This window comes from Erpetoichthys calabaricus, chromosome 18, assembly GCF_900747795.2.
Source record: "Erpetoichthys calabaricus chromosome 18, fErpCal1.3, whole genome shotgun sequence".
NCBI lineage: Eukaryota > Metazoa > Chordata > Cladistia > Polypteriformes > Polypteridae > Erpetoichthys > Erpetoichthys calabaricus.
In genome coordinates this window covers 27,021,007-27,038,752 of record NC_041411.2, presented here as the reverse complement: position 1 = coordinate 27,038,752, position 17,746 = coordinate 27,021,007, and the positions used below count along the sequence as shown (strand labels likewise).

At 41.0% G+C, this 17,746-nt stretch overlaps 1 protein-coding gene across 2 annotated transcripts in view; it reads left to right on the top strand.

The window, feature by feature from the left end:
- Positions 1 to 648: 648 nt before the first annotated feature.
- The window catches only part of sema3h (sema domain, immunoglobulin domain (Ig), short basic domain, secreted, (semaphorin) 3H), a 107,657-nt gene continuing 90,559 nt past the window's right edge, over positions 649 to 17,746 (top strand). Inside the window, exon 1 of one of the 2 annotated variants that reach the window (XM_051921397.1) lies at positions 649 to 1,102. In XM_051921397.1, the coding sequence (XP_051777357.1) occupies positions 967 to 1,102 (136 nt within the window). In that variant the 5' untranslated portion in view covers positions 649 to 966. The remainder of the gene's footprint in view (positions 1,103 to 17,746) is intronic. The other variant, XM_028825013.2, reaches the window with a different exon arrangement.

Below are 17,746 nucleotides of genomic sequence, written 5' to 3'. Positions count from 1 at the left end.
CGCACACTGACCAGGGGTTCAATTTAGCACCACCAGTTCACCTAACCTGCAAGTGTCTGGACTGTGGGAGAAAACTCCTGTAGATACGGGGAGAACCTGAAAACTCCATGCAGAAATCACCTGGGTCTGTGGTATATACTGTAAATTAGACCCCTCTGTTCTCTGTTTTGATACCTAACCCTTCTCAATAGACCATTAGGTGACCAAGATGTCACAGAGACTACTTGAGGATCTCAGAGATGACCCTGATGTCACTATTGCTAGACATTAGTCCTGCTGCCCACTGCACAAAGCTGTCCCAGACTCTCTCATATCTCTATGTCTGCTCTCTGGCCTTGACGGCGTCTTTAGTCACAGAGTATAAAGGTCATGTGGCTGAGATGTTGTGAGCGTGGGGGTGTCTGAAGTCCTTCTACAGCTGAAAAGTGACAAGCCAAGAAGGAAGTGACCTCAGGAAGGGCTGGTCAAGCACTCATCAGGTCAGGTGTATGTTGAGCTTTCTTTGGTATGCTTTCTAATGAGAAGGTGGGGGGCCGGGGGGTTGAGTCTGGCAGTCCCTGATTGCTCAGCTCTGTTGTGTCTCACAAACCTCCCAGAATGAAACTCCTCCTTCTCCTCCTCCTCCTCCTCCTTGTCCTCCTCCTCCACTTTCAGCCTGGGCAGAGTCAAGTGCAGCTCTTAGGGTTAGACGGAGCCTCGCCTGCACATGACCAGAAGCTGCGCTGTGCTACTAAGCCCCTCGGCGTCCCAGCTAAACGCTCTCCAGCTCGGGAGACAGCTGACGTGCGCCAGAGATCTGTGCCGCCTTCTGGCTGGATCTGCCAAGGAAAAGCACTAACTGCTAGTGGGACTCCTCATCACCAAGGGGCCACTGACCCCCAGCATATTTTACAGCTTTTTCTGTCTAGACCCCCCTAAGACTTGGAGATAAGAAGACAGCTTTTGGAACAGTGCCTCTTGGGTCTCATGCTGAGAAGGGGGCGGTGCGGCTGTGCGATGGAAGCAGCCCTCGCTCTTCAGCTGTTCCTGCTACTTGGCATGGGCCAGCGTTTCAGCAGCGCCTGGAAGCCGTCGCAGCCCAGACTGCAGTTCACCTTCACGGGTAAGTCAGCTGGGTGACCCCCAAAGTTGGCAGCTGTGTGGCCTGCACTTCTGTGTGTGTAAATTAGAGGCTGTCTCCACATGTCTGTCCTGAGGGGCATAAATCGCTCCGTTCTAATATAGTGCCTAACCTGAAAAAGTCAGTAAGAAGGAGACAGCAAGAAACATGATAGATAAGTAGCACCTCGTCAGACTGTCTGTGTGTGTCAGTTGTTGAAATGTTATATAGTGCCTTTCACTGTCAGCACAAACTAAACTAAAAAGTGAGACAAATATGGGGTGGCTTTATGTCTGCCTTTATACTTTCATTAAGTGTTTTGCGGTCTGCATGAGTTTCTGTGTCAGTTATTTAGTGTGCAAACTGTCATCCTGAGTGGAATCAAGTCAAACAACTGTACCTGCACCTGCATCTCTAACCATTTCACGATTAGTGAATAAAGGGCCTGAGCTGCCTCGAAAGCTTGTGTATTGCAATCTGTTCAGTTAGCCAATAAAAGGTGTCATTTTGCTTCACTTCTCATTGTCAGATATACAGTGCTTGTCATAACTGACCATAGTGCGATCTGTTTCAGGATTTATCAGTCAACCAAGATTCCTACATAAGCGGAATCGCTCCAGAGTGTCTGCCTGTGAGTGTGTGTGTATGTGTCAATCGGTGAATTATTATATAGTGCCTGTCACCGTGAGGCAAAGCAATTAACAACACAAAAAATAAAGAAATAGATAAATATTGGGTGTTTTTGAGTCTGTCTTTATACTTTCTTTTAGTGCTTTGCAGTCTGTCTGTACGTCTGTGTGAGTTTAACAAAACTTCTTACTCAGTTTATGAGACACACAAAAAACAAACTGCCACCCTGAGAGGAATCAAATCAAATAAGTGTACCTGCAGCTCTGTCTCGGATGAATTGACGTTTAGTTGATGTGTCTGTGGGTTATTCAGATATATGGTGCCTGCCATGGTAGACATTGCTAGCACTTCTCTCGGACGATTTCTTTCTCAATCAATCAAGATTCATACATAAGCAGCAGCTCTTTAGAGTGTTAACATTAGGGTCCCCTATATAATGAATTTTAACATTAGGGTTCTCATCTGCAATATTTTTAACATCAGGGTTCCTGATCTCCAAAAAAGGGTCATGAAGGGTCTGATCACCTTTTAGCCCAAAGTAGTCTATAATATTTTAGAGGGTTAATTCTTTAATCTTAGGGCTCCCCCCCCAACCCCTAAGTTTTAAAGGTAAAGGTAGGGGTTGATTTGTTGGTCCTGCAAAATATACCTTAAGTAAGGGTCAGAATATGTCTTTACTGTATTTGAAAGAAATGATTTTTTTTTAATCTTAGGGCCCCCCTAACCCAAACGTTTTTAAGGTAAGGTTGGGGGTTAGGCTTAGGGTTAGGGTTAGTCTGCCTGTCAGTGTGCATTAATCAGTGAAACATTTTATAGCAACACAATTAACTAAAAGCAAACTAGACAAATATCAGGAGTCTTTGTGTCTATCTTTATACTTCCATTAAGTGTTTTGCAGTTTGTCTGTCTGTCTGTAATGCTTAACAAAACTTCTTATTCAGTATAAGAGCCACCAAAACAAACTGCCATCCTGAGTTGGAATCAAACAAGTGTACCGGCGTCCCCGTCTCTGACGTTTTCATATTTAGTTTGTGTATCTGTGTGTCAATCATTCATATAGCACCTGACATGGCTGACTTCTCTAGTGCTATCTGATCAGGATTTTTATATCAATCAATCAATCAAGATTTAGTTTATGCAGAGCTCTCCACAGTCAGTATTACTGCATGATAGGTAAGACTTGTAAAATGAGCAATGGCGTGATGGCAGCCATCTGTGTATCTTCTATTCAGAGTTACATAGTGTCAATCAAACATTATATAGTGTCTGTCACCATAAGTATTGCAACACACTACAATTGTAACATTGAAAGGGATGAGTTGGGTGCTTTTGTCTGTCAGTCTGTCTGCTCCAAGATTGCAATTTTAAGTGCAAGTTAGCCTGCATGCGTTCTGTTTGCTAAGTTTGCTGTGTAGCTTTAGCCTATATAGTGTCTTTTACAGTCAGAACAACCGTCTAGTAGCTAAAAGGGGATACAACAATATATGGATGTCTATTGGAATATCTGCTGTACAATGCCTGTTCTGGTGATAAAGGGAAAAAAAAGTTTAAAAGCTGTTTCCATTCTGAAAAGGAATGCATGTTGAAGGCACAACATTTTGCCTGAATAGCCTTCATCATGAGAAAAGGAAAAAACAAGTAACACACATAGGAGAGTAACAAAGCCAGGGCAGATGAAAGGAGAAAAGTCGAGAGTAGGTTTGAAAAAGCAGCCATTAGAGAAGATGAGGGGAGAGATTAAAAAGTGTGTTGGTCATTAAAATCTGGAGAAACGTGTAATCCTGGCTGAGAGTGAGCTTAGCTTCTGTTATTCTTGGAAAAGGGTCTTTGAAGCCCTGTGAAAGAACACTGTTCTGGTTATGCTAAAATCAAAACACTTAACCATAACAGCAATGCATTTCTTGCCTGGCCTAAAATCAAACAAGGAATGTTTCAAGAGGACTTAAGAGGACTGATTCCATAAGTCAGGGCAAATATGGAGGGTGTTGGTGTTTGTCAGGTCTACTTCTGTTCATTAGGGTTCAGTTCATGCAATAATCAATCCAAATCTATAAAGAGCCAGCTGTCACCATTGTAGTTGGAAATCTCTTTTTTCCAAAAATGCTTTTGTCTTTCATTCCTTAGTTATGGTCTACATGGCAAACAATCAACATTATATAGTGCCTTTTATAGTCAACAGAGCCAAAGGAGTAATGTGTGAGATGGTGCCAGTCTGTCCGTGGAGTTCTTTGAACCATTCACTTTTTAAATTAAGAGGTGCCTATGGGGTTTGTTCCAGGTGTGTTAGGTGCAAGTCAGGAAGCAACTTTGAATGTTCATGAGGCTCACTCCCACATCCACTCTCCCACCTGCAGTGTCATGACACAATCAGCCAATCAATTATGAATCTAATAAGCCCTTGGGATGTGAAAGAAGAATAAGGAATGTCCACGCAGGAAATCTTGAGGAGGAGTGTGGCAGAAGTGCTAACCACTTCACCACCGTGCCTCATTTCTGCTCTGTATTGCTTTTCACTGTCAGCTCTAAGATAAAACCATCCAGAGTATCAATGGGAAACAAAAAAAATCCTCTAGACCAAGAGCACCTGCTGCTTTATGAGTCTGCGGTTCTATAAGTGCATAGAACATTACAACAATTGAGACGAGAGCCGCCATTCAGCCCAACAGGCTCGCCAGTCCTATTCACTCTGAGCTGAGCAGAGAGACGTGGGTAGCCACATTTTAGGACAGACTAGTTTGTGATTTATTTTTAAAGAAAAAATTAAAGGGAATACTTTTTAATTCTTGTAAAAGTGCAATTCTGTGTAGACTTGGAGTATCGCTATGGCTACTTCAGTACAATCAGGAGTGTGAATGCCACACCTAGCATCCTGAAATCAATTTTCATGTTATTTTTGTATATTTGATTCATTCAAAACATGTCCCTATTAAAAATTAACGTATCTGATACCATTTTGCTCATTTTCACCTTTAATAAGTATTAAACTAGGGAGAGCATCTGTGACAAAGACAAAATTGACTGGGAACTGCCACTTCGTAGAGAAGATGGCTTCAGTAGGTTTAAATTGCCAAGCCTCGCATATGGTCATATGCCCTGTCTTCACACCGCTCCTCTCCTGCTTCAGACCCTCATCAATTATCCTCTAATCTTCCCTGTCCCATCACCTTGAGTTGCTCTGAAATGTTTTCTTGAAAGCTTTGTGAAGTTCTTTGTGAGAATACTCTCTTTGAAAGATCCTAATTAAATAATGCTCATGGGGGCTTTAGAATTGTGTGATGGGACCAGAGATATTTGTCATCGTGTGGTGAAGTGGCTGCTTCAAAAGAGAAATGCCTGAGGTTGCACTCAAGATGAAGGACTGCCAAATCTGTGGCTTCTTCCTGCTCCCCAGGGCACTAGCTCTCTGTCTCTCAGTCTGCTTCAACTGCTGGCATTTCCTTCCGATTCTTGGACAGTCGTACAAAAATGTGCCTTCTTGTGATAAATAAACTGTATTGTATTGTATTGTATTGTATTGTGAGGAACCTCTGCTTGTATCACAAAAGCTCTGCTGGCTTTTTTACCTGATTACCTATTCTCTCCAGTACTAATTTCTATCCTGCGCTCCATTTGAATGTCTTTGTTGCCTTGTGGCTTCCCTTGATTTCTGCCTTGTAGGAGCAATTGAAATTGCGTGCCGCACGCCTCTGAAGGCTTTGGATTATACACTTAGCTCCCAGCTTCTTCTCTTTACCCTGGAATGCAGAGACCAAACTTTTCAGTCACTTCCAAATCATATTTCACATTTCTAGATCCTCTGGTGGCTCTTTTTTGCAACCCATTTTATGCATTTGATTTTGATGTTTACTGGTTCAGCCACTTTAAAGATTTCAGTGGTCACTTTTGGCTTAGTGGTGTTTCTCTGTTTTAGTCTGCAGGCGGAACTACAAACTGGTGTGACAGAAGTGACATTGAGAAGCTTGACTTTTTAAAACACAGGCCTTTTGTAACATGGAATAGGGATCATTTATAACCTGGCAGGGACAATTTCTAGCTTTGTGTCTACAGAATAACTCAGAATAACAAACTGAAGCATAATATTGATATCTTCAATTTATGTCCTCCTTCGAAAGACTCATTTTGTGGTTTTTATTACTAAAAAGAGAGATATTATAAAAGATTCCCAATAGGCAAACGGACAGATGTCCTGACTGTGATGAAGTGAAATACCTTACCAGCCGGGAGGCCATAATGGATGGTGCACATGGATGGAGATGCTGCCCTGTTGCGATGATTCCCACTTTTAGTCCCAATTTGGGAGAGGCCATAATGGATGGACTGGGGGAATCTGGATGTTGTGGACAGTTTCGCCCCCAACATGAGAGGTGGCAGTGTTCCCCTGGTGTGGTCCCAGTTTGGACACCTATAGGGTTGTCTGGGACTCATAGTTCAGAGGGGCAGCCTTGCCAGGGTCCTTGGGTGCTACCAGGGTGCACTGCCAGAAAAAGATGTTCCTGTTTTATGGGACTTCCACTTGGCTCGGCAGTGCTTCTATTTTCTAACACTGCGACACCTAAGAAAGGCACTCAGAATCAGGAGGCTCACCGGGAGGAGAGTGCAGAAAGAGGATTGTAACTGTGCTGCGAGAGGAAGCCTGTACAAGGTATTCTGTTTGTTAAAAGGTCTATTAAACCTCGGACTTGTGCCTTTGTTGTGTCTATAGGGGGCTGTTATGCCCTCTAGTTGCTAAAATAGATAGATAGATAGATAGATAGATAGATAGATAGATAGATAGATAGATAGATAGATAGATAGATAGATAGATAGATAGATAGATAGATAGATAGATAGATAGATAGATAGATAGATAGATAGATAGATAGATAGATAGATAGATAGATAGATAGATAGATAAATAGATAGATAGAACTTTATTTGTCTGAAGAGGAAAATTAACAATCCATGACTGAAGGCTTCACTCTTTCACCGCCTCACAAATCAGACCCCTGTAAGCTGTTTTTTTATATAAGCATATGTGTAAAATGTTGCTATACAGCTAACTGCAAAGGTGCTATAAAAAAAAGGACACAGCCTGGTTTTGTATAAAGGTAAATGTAGGCAGCTATGTTAGGCGCCAAAGTCAGGAGCTGCTCTCACTGAATATAAAAGGGATGATTCAGGTTTGGATGAATAGCTAAGAATAGCCTCTCTGTGAACATTTGTTTAAATAATGGAATCTAAACAGTTGCTACAGAATAACATCCAGGGTGCAACCACAACTATGTCTGGGCTCTTTTACCATAGTCGAGCTCTGTCTCAGCTCTTGCGTTGGGGCATGCTTCTGTGAAGCTATTATGGTAAAAGTGACCTCAAGCTGAGTCTTTAAGCTGAACCTAAGCTCTGTCCTGTTGTAGTGAGTTTAAAATTGTAGTCAGAAAATAAGCTTAATAAGCCATTCTAAGCTATTAAGACAATGCCAAACTCCTTCCAAGCTGTCTGAAATTAATTCATAATTAATTAAGATGGAACGCAGCTCTGCCTGGGCTGTGAGACTGGAGCTAAATGTAATTAAAACTAAGACCTCATTTGTGATTTAAGTGGAGTCTTCTTATGTTTCCGTCAGGTTCTCCCTCCCAGATAGGATTCAAATGCTGTTTTGTTCATTTTGATTCCTCTGTTTATGTTCCATTTATTGGTCATTTAGTTTCTATGGATCTGTGTATCTTGCCCTATGTGCCATGTGTGTGTTTTGTGGGTGGTTCCCCAAGAGGCGGGGCCATCTGCTCATCACCATCAAGGGACTGCCCTCAGGACCTATAAAGGCAGGGACAACCCACAGTCCCTTTCAGCTCATTGAATGCGCTTGTGGTGGTGGCTTTTTCTTATGTTGTGATTTGCATCTGATTATTCATTAACAGAAGAAAAAAAAAACAAGAATGGTGTGGAATTCAGACATATTATTAGGAAGAATTTTGATGAGTTGCCAGTCTTAACAAATGAGTGAAGTAAATTGTTCCATCAGTGTTCATAATTGGCTTCTAAGTGAGAAGATTTATTAGTTTGGAAATCTTCAGTCACTGTGGCCCTCCCTTGATGGCGTCTGGGACTCCTGCTATAGATATTAACAGATTAAAGGGGATAAATGGAACAATAAATGATACAAAACGCTGGCAAAAGAGGAAAGGCATGACGGATAAAATGACATAATTTGGGTTTTTTTAATTCATGTCTAAAGGCTCTTACCAGCGATTTCCTAACCAACATTGTAGGAGACTGGCATGGCAGAGGGAATGGTCAAATGTGAAGTGACTATAGCTGCTATTTCTTAGAGAGTGTGCTACTCCTGGAGAGCACACAGTCTGCAGGTTATTCCTGACAGGGCAATGGGTAGAGGAGCGGATTAAGAATGGCCCAGCGAAGAAGGTCGTGTTCTTGACTTTTACGCCAATATGTTAATCATGTTACTCTGTCATTAAAGTGCTGTCTCATAACTGCAGCGAAGATTGCTGACCACATAGAGATGAGTTTCAAGGAAGAGAGAAAAGGGCAATGTTTGGGAAAAATGTAAAAAACCCAAACAAACAGCCATATTGTGGTCAGCCGGCAGATTTTTTTTTTTTTTTTTTAGTGGGGTCAGACATTGGAAAGTTAATGTCCTCCTCCACAATGTGTCGATTCAAATGACAGCCATGGACTCGGCTTTCTGAGCGGGGCCGTTAGGTTGACTACAGAGGAAGTGGACAGCTTGAGAGAAATAGGAATGTCTAACGCGAGCTCTCAGGTGCCACTGCTGTGCGAGCTGAAGAAGCATATCAGACTCGAGTTGGGCGATTTTTCTACTAAATAAATAGCATGAGGTCTATTGAAGTGTTTGAAGCTCTGGAGCAGCTGTGGCGTTCATTTGGCCTTGATATGATATGAGAAAGTATGCGGTTTTACACCAGTAAAATGAGCGCCTGTAATGTGTTGGCACTCGACACTGCCAGAGCTTCCACTGCATGCCAGCCAAGTAACTAAGACATGGACGGTAGACCACAATGCCCAGAGTTCATTGCCTACCATTGACACACATTGAGTGAGTAACTTAACCATTCATAATCTTAATTGGTTCCGTGTGGTTTAATATAATGAGTCCACTTCATTACCAATTTAATGTCTCTATAATATGGCATGTGCTCCGAATCTGAGCTATCATTTGAGCGCAATATTTACATCAGGAGTGCCGGGCTTTTTTGAATGTCTGTCCTTTCAAAATGAGCTTCAAACTTGCTGGCTTCAGAGGCATCATTTAAAAGGCTGTGCTGGTTTTGATTCCATCTCTCCTGAAAATATCATAGGCTAATAATGGTTGGCAGTTGCACATTGCCCTATGGTGAATGTTAAACGATTGACATTGAAGGCAGGAAAAAATCAATGACATTATTATAAAATGCTAACAACCGTTGTTATAAAGTACAAATGTGAAGGGCTGATAGTAATGCTGACCCTTTGTCGTGTATGAGAATGCCACAAAGACCTGGAAGGTGGAGGCCAAGACATACAGGGCACATAACAATACCAATGTCAGAGGTCTCCCATTCTGACGGAACGCAGCACGGAAGCCATTTGTCTCACACACCACTGTGAAATAGGTGGCTTGGATGTTGTAGCGGGGTCACTGAGAGGGGGGTATGGCTCGAGCCCCAGAGACCTCCATCTCCATCCAACATGGCTCGCTGGCACAATGGGCACACACATGCACACATGAGGAGTGGTGGCTGGCATGACAAGTAAAATTAAATGATTTGAACATGTAAAGTAACTTGTTAAAATGAGCTCAGTTCAACCCAGTAGGACAAATTAATTAGCTGCTTCTTCTATTTGAGTGAACCAGCAGCTCTGTAGTTTGTACTTGGCTCATACTTTCGTAGTGTAATTTGGCTCTGAGCTATCAAAGTCAACACTCTACAGCTATGTGTATAACTGACATTTAATTCTGCTTATCTTAAAAAGGCTAAATGTTATTCGTACGTTCAAATCACTCAGTTTGAGACTAAGGAAGCAACATACTTTGTTTTCTGTCCATTTGCCATTACTGTGATTGCAAGAAAACACAAAACAAGCCAAGAACATTTTTTATTGCAGAAAAAAAGAACAAATTAATGTGTCATTACAGTCTGTGAGTGTTATCCACAATGCGCTCTCCTTTAGATTTCTGCTTTTCAAGAGTACATTCCACACTGAGGTGTATCTTGGATTGTATGTAATGGAGCAGAGGAAAATAACCAAAGGAAAAGGGAACTCACTTACAGTAAAAGGAGGGCCTGGTCCTGGATAGGGAAAGTGGCTGGAAAGACACCAGGACTGGTTTTTGAGACTTGTGCTTTAGGAGTTTAATTAAAATATGGAGTTGTGCAAAGCTGCTGTATTTTACTCATGTTGTTTTAGAACACAAAGGCAATGATATGCACAGAATTGTAAAAAACACAGATAGATAGATAGATAGATAGATAGATAGATAGATAGATAGATAGATAGATAGATAGATAGATAGATAGATAGATAGATAGATAGATAGATAGATAGATAATGCTTCAGTCCATAATATCACTGACTTGAAATTAAGAACTGTACAAATCTCACCAACGTTATTTCACACAATATACTGAGTGGACATGTAGTGCCAATGAGCAGCTACAGGCCAGTAATCTCCTCGGTCAGATGTTTTGCCCCCTAATGGCTATATGGTGAACTGCATGAGACAGTTTTTCCAGTTCAGGCTCAACCACCAGCTCTCTATGAGAGGGGTCCCCATCCTGACAGCCGAGAGAACTGCCGGCAATGGAGACTCACTAAGACTTTTCAGAACGCTTGGTGGGCGGGGCTTTGCAGCGAGATGAGAGAGTATTATAACAAAGTATTTTTATGGTCCCGACAGTTTCCCCATATGACATGAGTCTACATAAATCTCATTACTATGAGTACATTCAGCAGATACTTTCATTACAATGAGGTGACCTTGAAATGCTTGAATGAATCATCCACAGAGCAGTTAGATCTGTGGTTGCACATTTGCACAACGATCCCCAAACAGAAACATTGTAAAAAAAATTATTTCTTCGAACTTTCCTCGTACTTTTTTTCTTTTTTTTTTTTTTTTTTGCTGTTTTTGTTTTCTGTGATTTTCAGTGATACGTTTTGCTTATTGCTTGTCAACATTTGAAAAACATCCATTGGAATTTAACTCATTGTCACCCTCTTATAGAAACAACAGACACGAAAAAACAATACCAGTGTTAATGTTTGTGATGTGCAATCTGTTGGAATGACAAATGCAACACATATATCTTTGTTATATGCAAAAAAAGAAGAAAAATCTCGGGTTGCAAACGTATGCAAACTGCTTAATAACTTAATCCGCCCCGAATCCTCATCTCCCCATCCACAACCCCCAACACGTCAACCCAACCGCCCCCCCCCCCCCCGGTCCCTGAAAAAAATTTGCTTCTAATAAAGTGGTCCTTGCTGTCAAAAAGTTGGGGGACCACTGCTCTATGACACTATGAGTGATGCAGTTTGTGTTCCGGTTGTACTTTGCTCATCTTATTTGCAGGTGTCTAAGGATAAAACTTTCATCTTAATAAATGTAGATTTTGTCCCTTGTTTATTTCAAAATGCTTATACAATCTCTCACCAATTACCTTTTTACTAGAAAATCTTTCCCTCACTACAACTCTTGAGTCCAGACTCAGTATGACCTGTTCCATCTGATTGCATGGTCATGTGTAGGAGTCAGTGATTGAGTAAGCAGTGACCCTATAAAATATTGGGACCACCAGGTCACTGAATACAGATTTGAAAGGTCCCAGTTTGTCCACAGCATAAGACTCTGCCTTACATTTAAAAGAATATGGACACAGAAGAGCCGCAGCAGTGATATGTCAGTTCTGATACTGATTGTAGTTTTAGTTTTATTTTATTTTATAAAATCAATTTTTATCTTTATTTTGTTCTAGTTTTCAGTGGAGTCAACAATTTGTATTTTTATTTAGTTCTGTGTTTAAAATTTTACTTTTTATTTTATTTAGTTCTCGCTTTTTTACATAATAGTACAATTTATTTTTTTTTCTGTTGTAAGACCACAAATGCTGGCATACACATATTTAAATGCAAGTTATATTTCAGTCAACAAAATACACTCATAGTTCATAACGCCGTTAAACACAACTTGACTATCAATGACCAAACAGATGAAGTGTCCTAATGAGTACAGTCAGAAAGATCAAATGTTTCAACCCAAGAAACCAGTCTGTGCAAGCGCGTTACTGTTAAGCTTTAAACAAGCACGCATTTCCAGAGATTTCTTCATGCTGCAAAGATGTCCATTGCACAGACAGCCACACAGTGAAAATACTCGCTTGACGAGCGCCAGTAATGCAGATACACAGACGAGGTCCTCGGCCACTGGAGCCAGCAGACTGTAATGGTGACGATTTCTGCTGCCAGGACTGAAGTAGTGACGTGCGGTGAGGTTCATGGCTGGTGATTCCTTCAGAGTCAGAGTTACAAATATGTCAACCCCAAAGAGTAGCTTATTCATTATTCAATTGGCAGCCAGCATGCACATTGACACCTGGTTATGTTTCATATCTCATCAGCATTCTTTACACACACACAGGTAAGGTACAGAATATGACTAAGAAAGAACGTTACATTTATAGCGGCGAGAGAGAGAGCATTTGCTCCTCACCCTCCATGTGTTTGCCATTCCAATTTCACAATTCATACTCACTTACTACAAATAAAAGCATAGAGTGGTGTACAAAAAAACGGTTTTCAGTTTTGACCTTAATTGAAATATTTAGTTGTTTTAAAAAGCTCTTAATTCTGATGCTTTAATCAATTTTATTACAGACTGTTCAACAAAATAAGAAAAACAAAAGAATATTTTAAGGTCAAAATTTAGCTTTTAAATATTGGATTTTTTCCTTAGTCTGATCCCATTTTTTATAAATTTGAAAGCCGTTTATTGTCTTACCTTTATTTGTTAATGAAGTCCATGCGCCTATCCTTCTCCACGAAAATCTCTGTCGCTTTCTTGTAAAAGTCCTCTTTATTATCCTTTAGTTAGAAAAGTCTTAATCTTCCATTTTGGCAGTCAGTCGGAACAAAAAATAAAATTAAATAAATAAAAATAAACGGTCCGCTGCGGTGCACTTGACTTTCTGATATCATTAACTTATTGGCGCTCAGAGCCTCTGCGTAGACGAAGAGCATCAACAAGCACCTGTTGGGCTCACATGCGCCCCCTTCAGGGCAGCTCGGTACTGTCTACCTCGGCTTGTGCCCTTTCACTGCGGTTTTAAGTCCGATCAGCAATACTAAATATGTCACACATATTCATAAAGATATTAACCAGACTGTGGAAATTCAGGGTGTAATAAACGCGTGTGCAAAAATTATACTGGCGACGGGGGACAGCAACAGGCACGCGCCAATTGCATGCCTCAACTGAGAGATAGCCCAGTCCGAGGTGAGGTGAGGCTCGTCCTGTCTCATCGCTGACGAACCTCACGTTTTCCCCTATATTTGATCAAGAAATGCGCAATTTTGACTATAAAAATGATCAAAATTATTGGAATTACACAGAAAGCAAATTTATGGCACAGACCAGTGGACAATTTTATTTTATGTTATCATTATTAGTTTTTTTTTTACTTTTCATGATGACAGGTGAGACCGCACGTCCCTGTATGAAATGCTGAACTTCCACTAAGTACTGATCCAGCTGGCACTGAACTGTAACTCCGAGACTCTTTTCTTCTTCTTGCATGCTACATTTGCTTTTATTATCATCTATGCTGTACTTAAAGTATTTCCACACGTTAATTTATGGCTTTCTACCGGCAAATATCTGTGCAAAACTCGCCATCGTCAACCACACGTGCTTACTGCTTCAACCCGACGAGCCAAATGCGTTCGACAAACAAACAAACAACGGTCCTTTACGAAGTTGCGCCACGTGATGCGTAGTGAAGAGCGCAACGTAACCGAAGGCTCAGGGCGACCTACAAACAACTCCTGTGCACGACTGAACCGGATTGAACGAAAATGCTATTACTGTTTCTTTCGGGGTTTTTTCTCAGTTTTCGTTGTAGTTTTAGTTCGTTCACATATCACTCATTTTTATTTAGTTTTAATTTCTCTGCCTTAATTTTAGTTCATGTTCTTGTAAAGCGAAAAACAATATTTTTAGTTCTAGTTGTCGTTTTCGTTATGTCGCAGATAGCCTTCCTTCTGTTATAGATAGCAGCGATCCACCCGGTCCCTTGTTAGTGATGAGGCTAGTGACGTGGTAGCTCTAAATTTTATAGCACCTCATGAATTTGCCTCCCTCCATTAGCTACTGAGTTCTTGCATGACCATTAATTTTCATCCTTGCCTGCTTTCTAAACTGCCTTGAAATGGTGCTCAATGTGGAAGGCATTATATTAAATAATGTTTGATTTTAGTTCATTGTTAGTTCTTTCTTCATTATACATAAATGAAAGCGGATCACTGTGTATATGCTATAGAGTAAGCATATTTTCGCTTATTGTACACCATTCATCCACCAAACCCACTTATGCAGTGGAGGGTTGTGAGGGAGCTCAAGCCCATCCCAGCAAACATCGGACAGGATCAGTCCCCGGACAGCCCACCACAGGCTGAACAAACACATTGGGGTCAATTTCACATCATCAATCCACCTAACCAGCATAACTTTGGACTGCAGAAGGAAATAGAGCAGCTGGATGAAACCCACAGAGATCCAAAGAAAGAAAGGTTTTGTTCTGAGGAAGCACTGAGCCACTCTGTACTTACACATCTAAATTAATTTTCTATCCTAATAGATCCCAATTCAGGGTTAAGGGGAGGGAGCCTATCATAAAGTTTTTAGACATGAGGCAGCAACCAACCCAGGCTGGAACGCCAGTTGTTTGTGGGGCACACCAGCCTGTGCCCCACTGTCATGGGTGCCTTTGTGATGTGGGGTGACTATGGAAAAACCTGGAATAGAAACAGCCTCACAGAAATGGAGAATTTACAAACTCCACGTAGACTTTGAGCGGCCTAAGATTTGAAATGAGTCCTGGGGTCACCCTACATCTACTCAGACATGAATTTAAAGTTTATGTGTACATTCTGACAAAATTTATACACGTCCAGATGAGTGTGAGCCTTTACTCAGAATGAAACCAGAGGGTGTGCCTGTGGATTTAATTGGGGATTTGTCAGATCCTCCTCTGCAAGCTGCCATTGCCCTTCAGTCAGGAAATTAAATCCATCATAAGGAAAGCTTTGTTCCTTTTCTTTCATTTTTATAGGCTGCCTTTTGTTTTGATCTTCAGTTTAGGAACACTCAAATATCCGCAAAGGCTGAAATGAAAATTTTTCACCAAACTTAAACATATGAGCATGCAAACAGCTCCAAAAGAGATAGGGGACTGGGGGTCTTTGCACCATCCTCAAATGAATCCTCTATGGGTTTGTGATTTGGAGATGGATTTAAATATTTTGGGGTTACTAAACAAGAGCTTTGTTTTGTATACCTGGCAGACACGGAATCCTGGGATCTGCACTTCTGTTGGGGGACGTTGGCAGTGTGGGGAGGAGTGTGGTGTCCCTGCCTTTAAAATGACTCATGCATTGTTTATTGAGCCCCCAATCTTTAAGATTAAGCTTTTCCAGGGGGCTGTAACAACATCTAACATGGCAGACGTCCCACCAATTACAACACTGCAGGAGGCTTTAATAAGGAAAGTGCTGGGAGCCGTCCTCTCATATAGAAAATCCGTCCAGGACCCCCACCTTGTGCTGCGTGTGTCCTTCAGTGCAAAATTATAAAATACTTACATTACAAAATATAAAAGAGACCCTCTTCTGGGAATAAAATGTCAAGTAATCCATCCATCAATTTATAAAAGGAGACAATTTCAGCAAAAAGAAAAAAAAAGGCATCAGCAAAAACGGTCTGAAAAAAGCCAAGAGTGAGACAGGGCCGTCTTCACGTGGCGGAGCCACTCTTTCCAGATGTCGGGGATTTCCAGCTGTGCGCACTTTTCCATTTTACAGATGCCTCCAAATTAGTAGCCTTGAAAAGATTATGGAAATATGGCTCTTTCCTATGTGCAAAATTGTCCTTTGTCTCGTGCCTCACGTCTCTTTATTTTAGAAGTCACGCTATGTGATGGCTGCTGTCGTGAGGCAGCTGCTTTTATACAATAGCCAAAATGTATATTAATGTACATAATACTGCCTCACCTCAGGATTTATTTTGTAAAAAGCACCATGCACCTTGCCACAAGCATTTTTAAATATTAAATCCTAGACTTCCATATGCCATACTGGTGGTGTCCTGTGGATTCAGAGAGTATTCCAACCCCTTCACTTTCTGCACACTTTATTGTTTTAAATGGATACGTTTACCATTTTTTCCCATCAATCTACACTCAATAATCCATAATGAGAAAGTGAAAATATGTTTGCAGAAACATTTGCCCATTTATTAAAAATGAAAATCTGAATTTTCTCATTCATATAACTATTCAAGGCACTATATCAAATAATTTTCGACTTCATACAGATCCTTTTCTTGTTAGTTTCTTCTTCATTAGCCCAAAATGAAAGCTTTATCTACTCATGGCAACTGATCACTTGCAGTATACTGCATACAGCATAAATAATTATATTTATTGCACTTTGCAGAAGCACTTTGGCAACAATTCCAGCTTTGAGTCTTCTTGAGCGAGTCTCTACCAGCTTTGCACACCCGGATTTGGTTAGTTCATCCCATTCTTCCGTAAAGATTATCTCAGGCTCGTTGGATTGTAAGAACACATCTGTATTCTGCCATCCTCAGGTCCCTCCACAGATGTCCTATGGGGTTTTAAGTTTGGGCTTTGGCTCTGCCACTCAAGGACATTTAAAGACTTGCCCTAAAGCCACTCCAGCATTGTCTCAGCTGTATGCTTTCAAGTCATCATCATCATGCTGAAAAGAGAACTGTTGGAGTCTGAGGTCACACGTTGTCTTCATGGACATCTCTGTATTTGCCTACATTCCTGTTCCATCAATTCTGACCAGTATCCTTGCCCCTGAGAAGCACGCCCATAGCATGATGATGCTACCATCATGCTTCAAGGTTAGGATGGTCTTATGCAGGTGATGATCAGTGCTTGGTGTTCTGCCCGAAGAGTTCAACTTTTGTCACATCAGACCAGACAATCTTCTTTATCATGCTCTTAGAGTCCTTTAAACAGTCATGTGCCTTTTACTCAAGAGTGGCTTCCGTCTTGTCAATCTACCATAAACTCCTCATTAGTGGAGTACCACTGAGACATTCGTCCCATCTCAACAGAGCATTTCTGAGGTTCTGTTAGATCAGAGGTGGGCAAAGTTGTTCCTGGAGGGTCGCAGTGGCTGCAGGTTTTTGTTCTAACCTAATTGCTTAATAAAAAGCAATTATTGCTCAAGGAGCACTTCTGCTTCATTTTAGTTGTCTCGCTCATTAAGATTTTGAACCCTTATTGTTTGTTTTAGTCTTAAACGGCTGAATACTCGGTTTTTGATTGCTCCTTATTAGCAAGATGCAAATAACAAAAGAAACCAGTTTTTCTCCATTTAGCTTGTTTCCATTTACACTTGTTTGTATTTATCGTGCAGTATTTGGTTTGATTAAATACTTGGAAGGGAAGTGAAGAGAAAAAAAGTGAAGGACTGAGAATTACTCGTCCTTTTAGACTATCCTTAGAAAGAAAAAAAAATAAATCTAGGATATGAAAAGGACCTGACATGGCAGAGATAAAGCACTAACAAGCCATGAAATTAAATTCTTGGCAAGGATTATTTTCTAATTAAGCCACTGGGTTGGAACAAAATCCTGCAGCCACTGTGACTCTCCAGGTCTGACTTTGCCCACCCTTGTGTTGGAGAGTCACCTCCCTGATTAAAGCCCTTCTTGCCCTGCTACTTCATCTCCAGATGCCCATTTGTAGACTGGTGATTCTGAATTTCTTC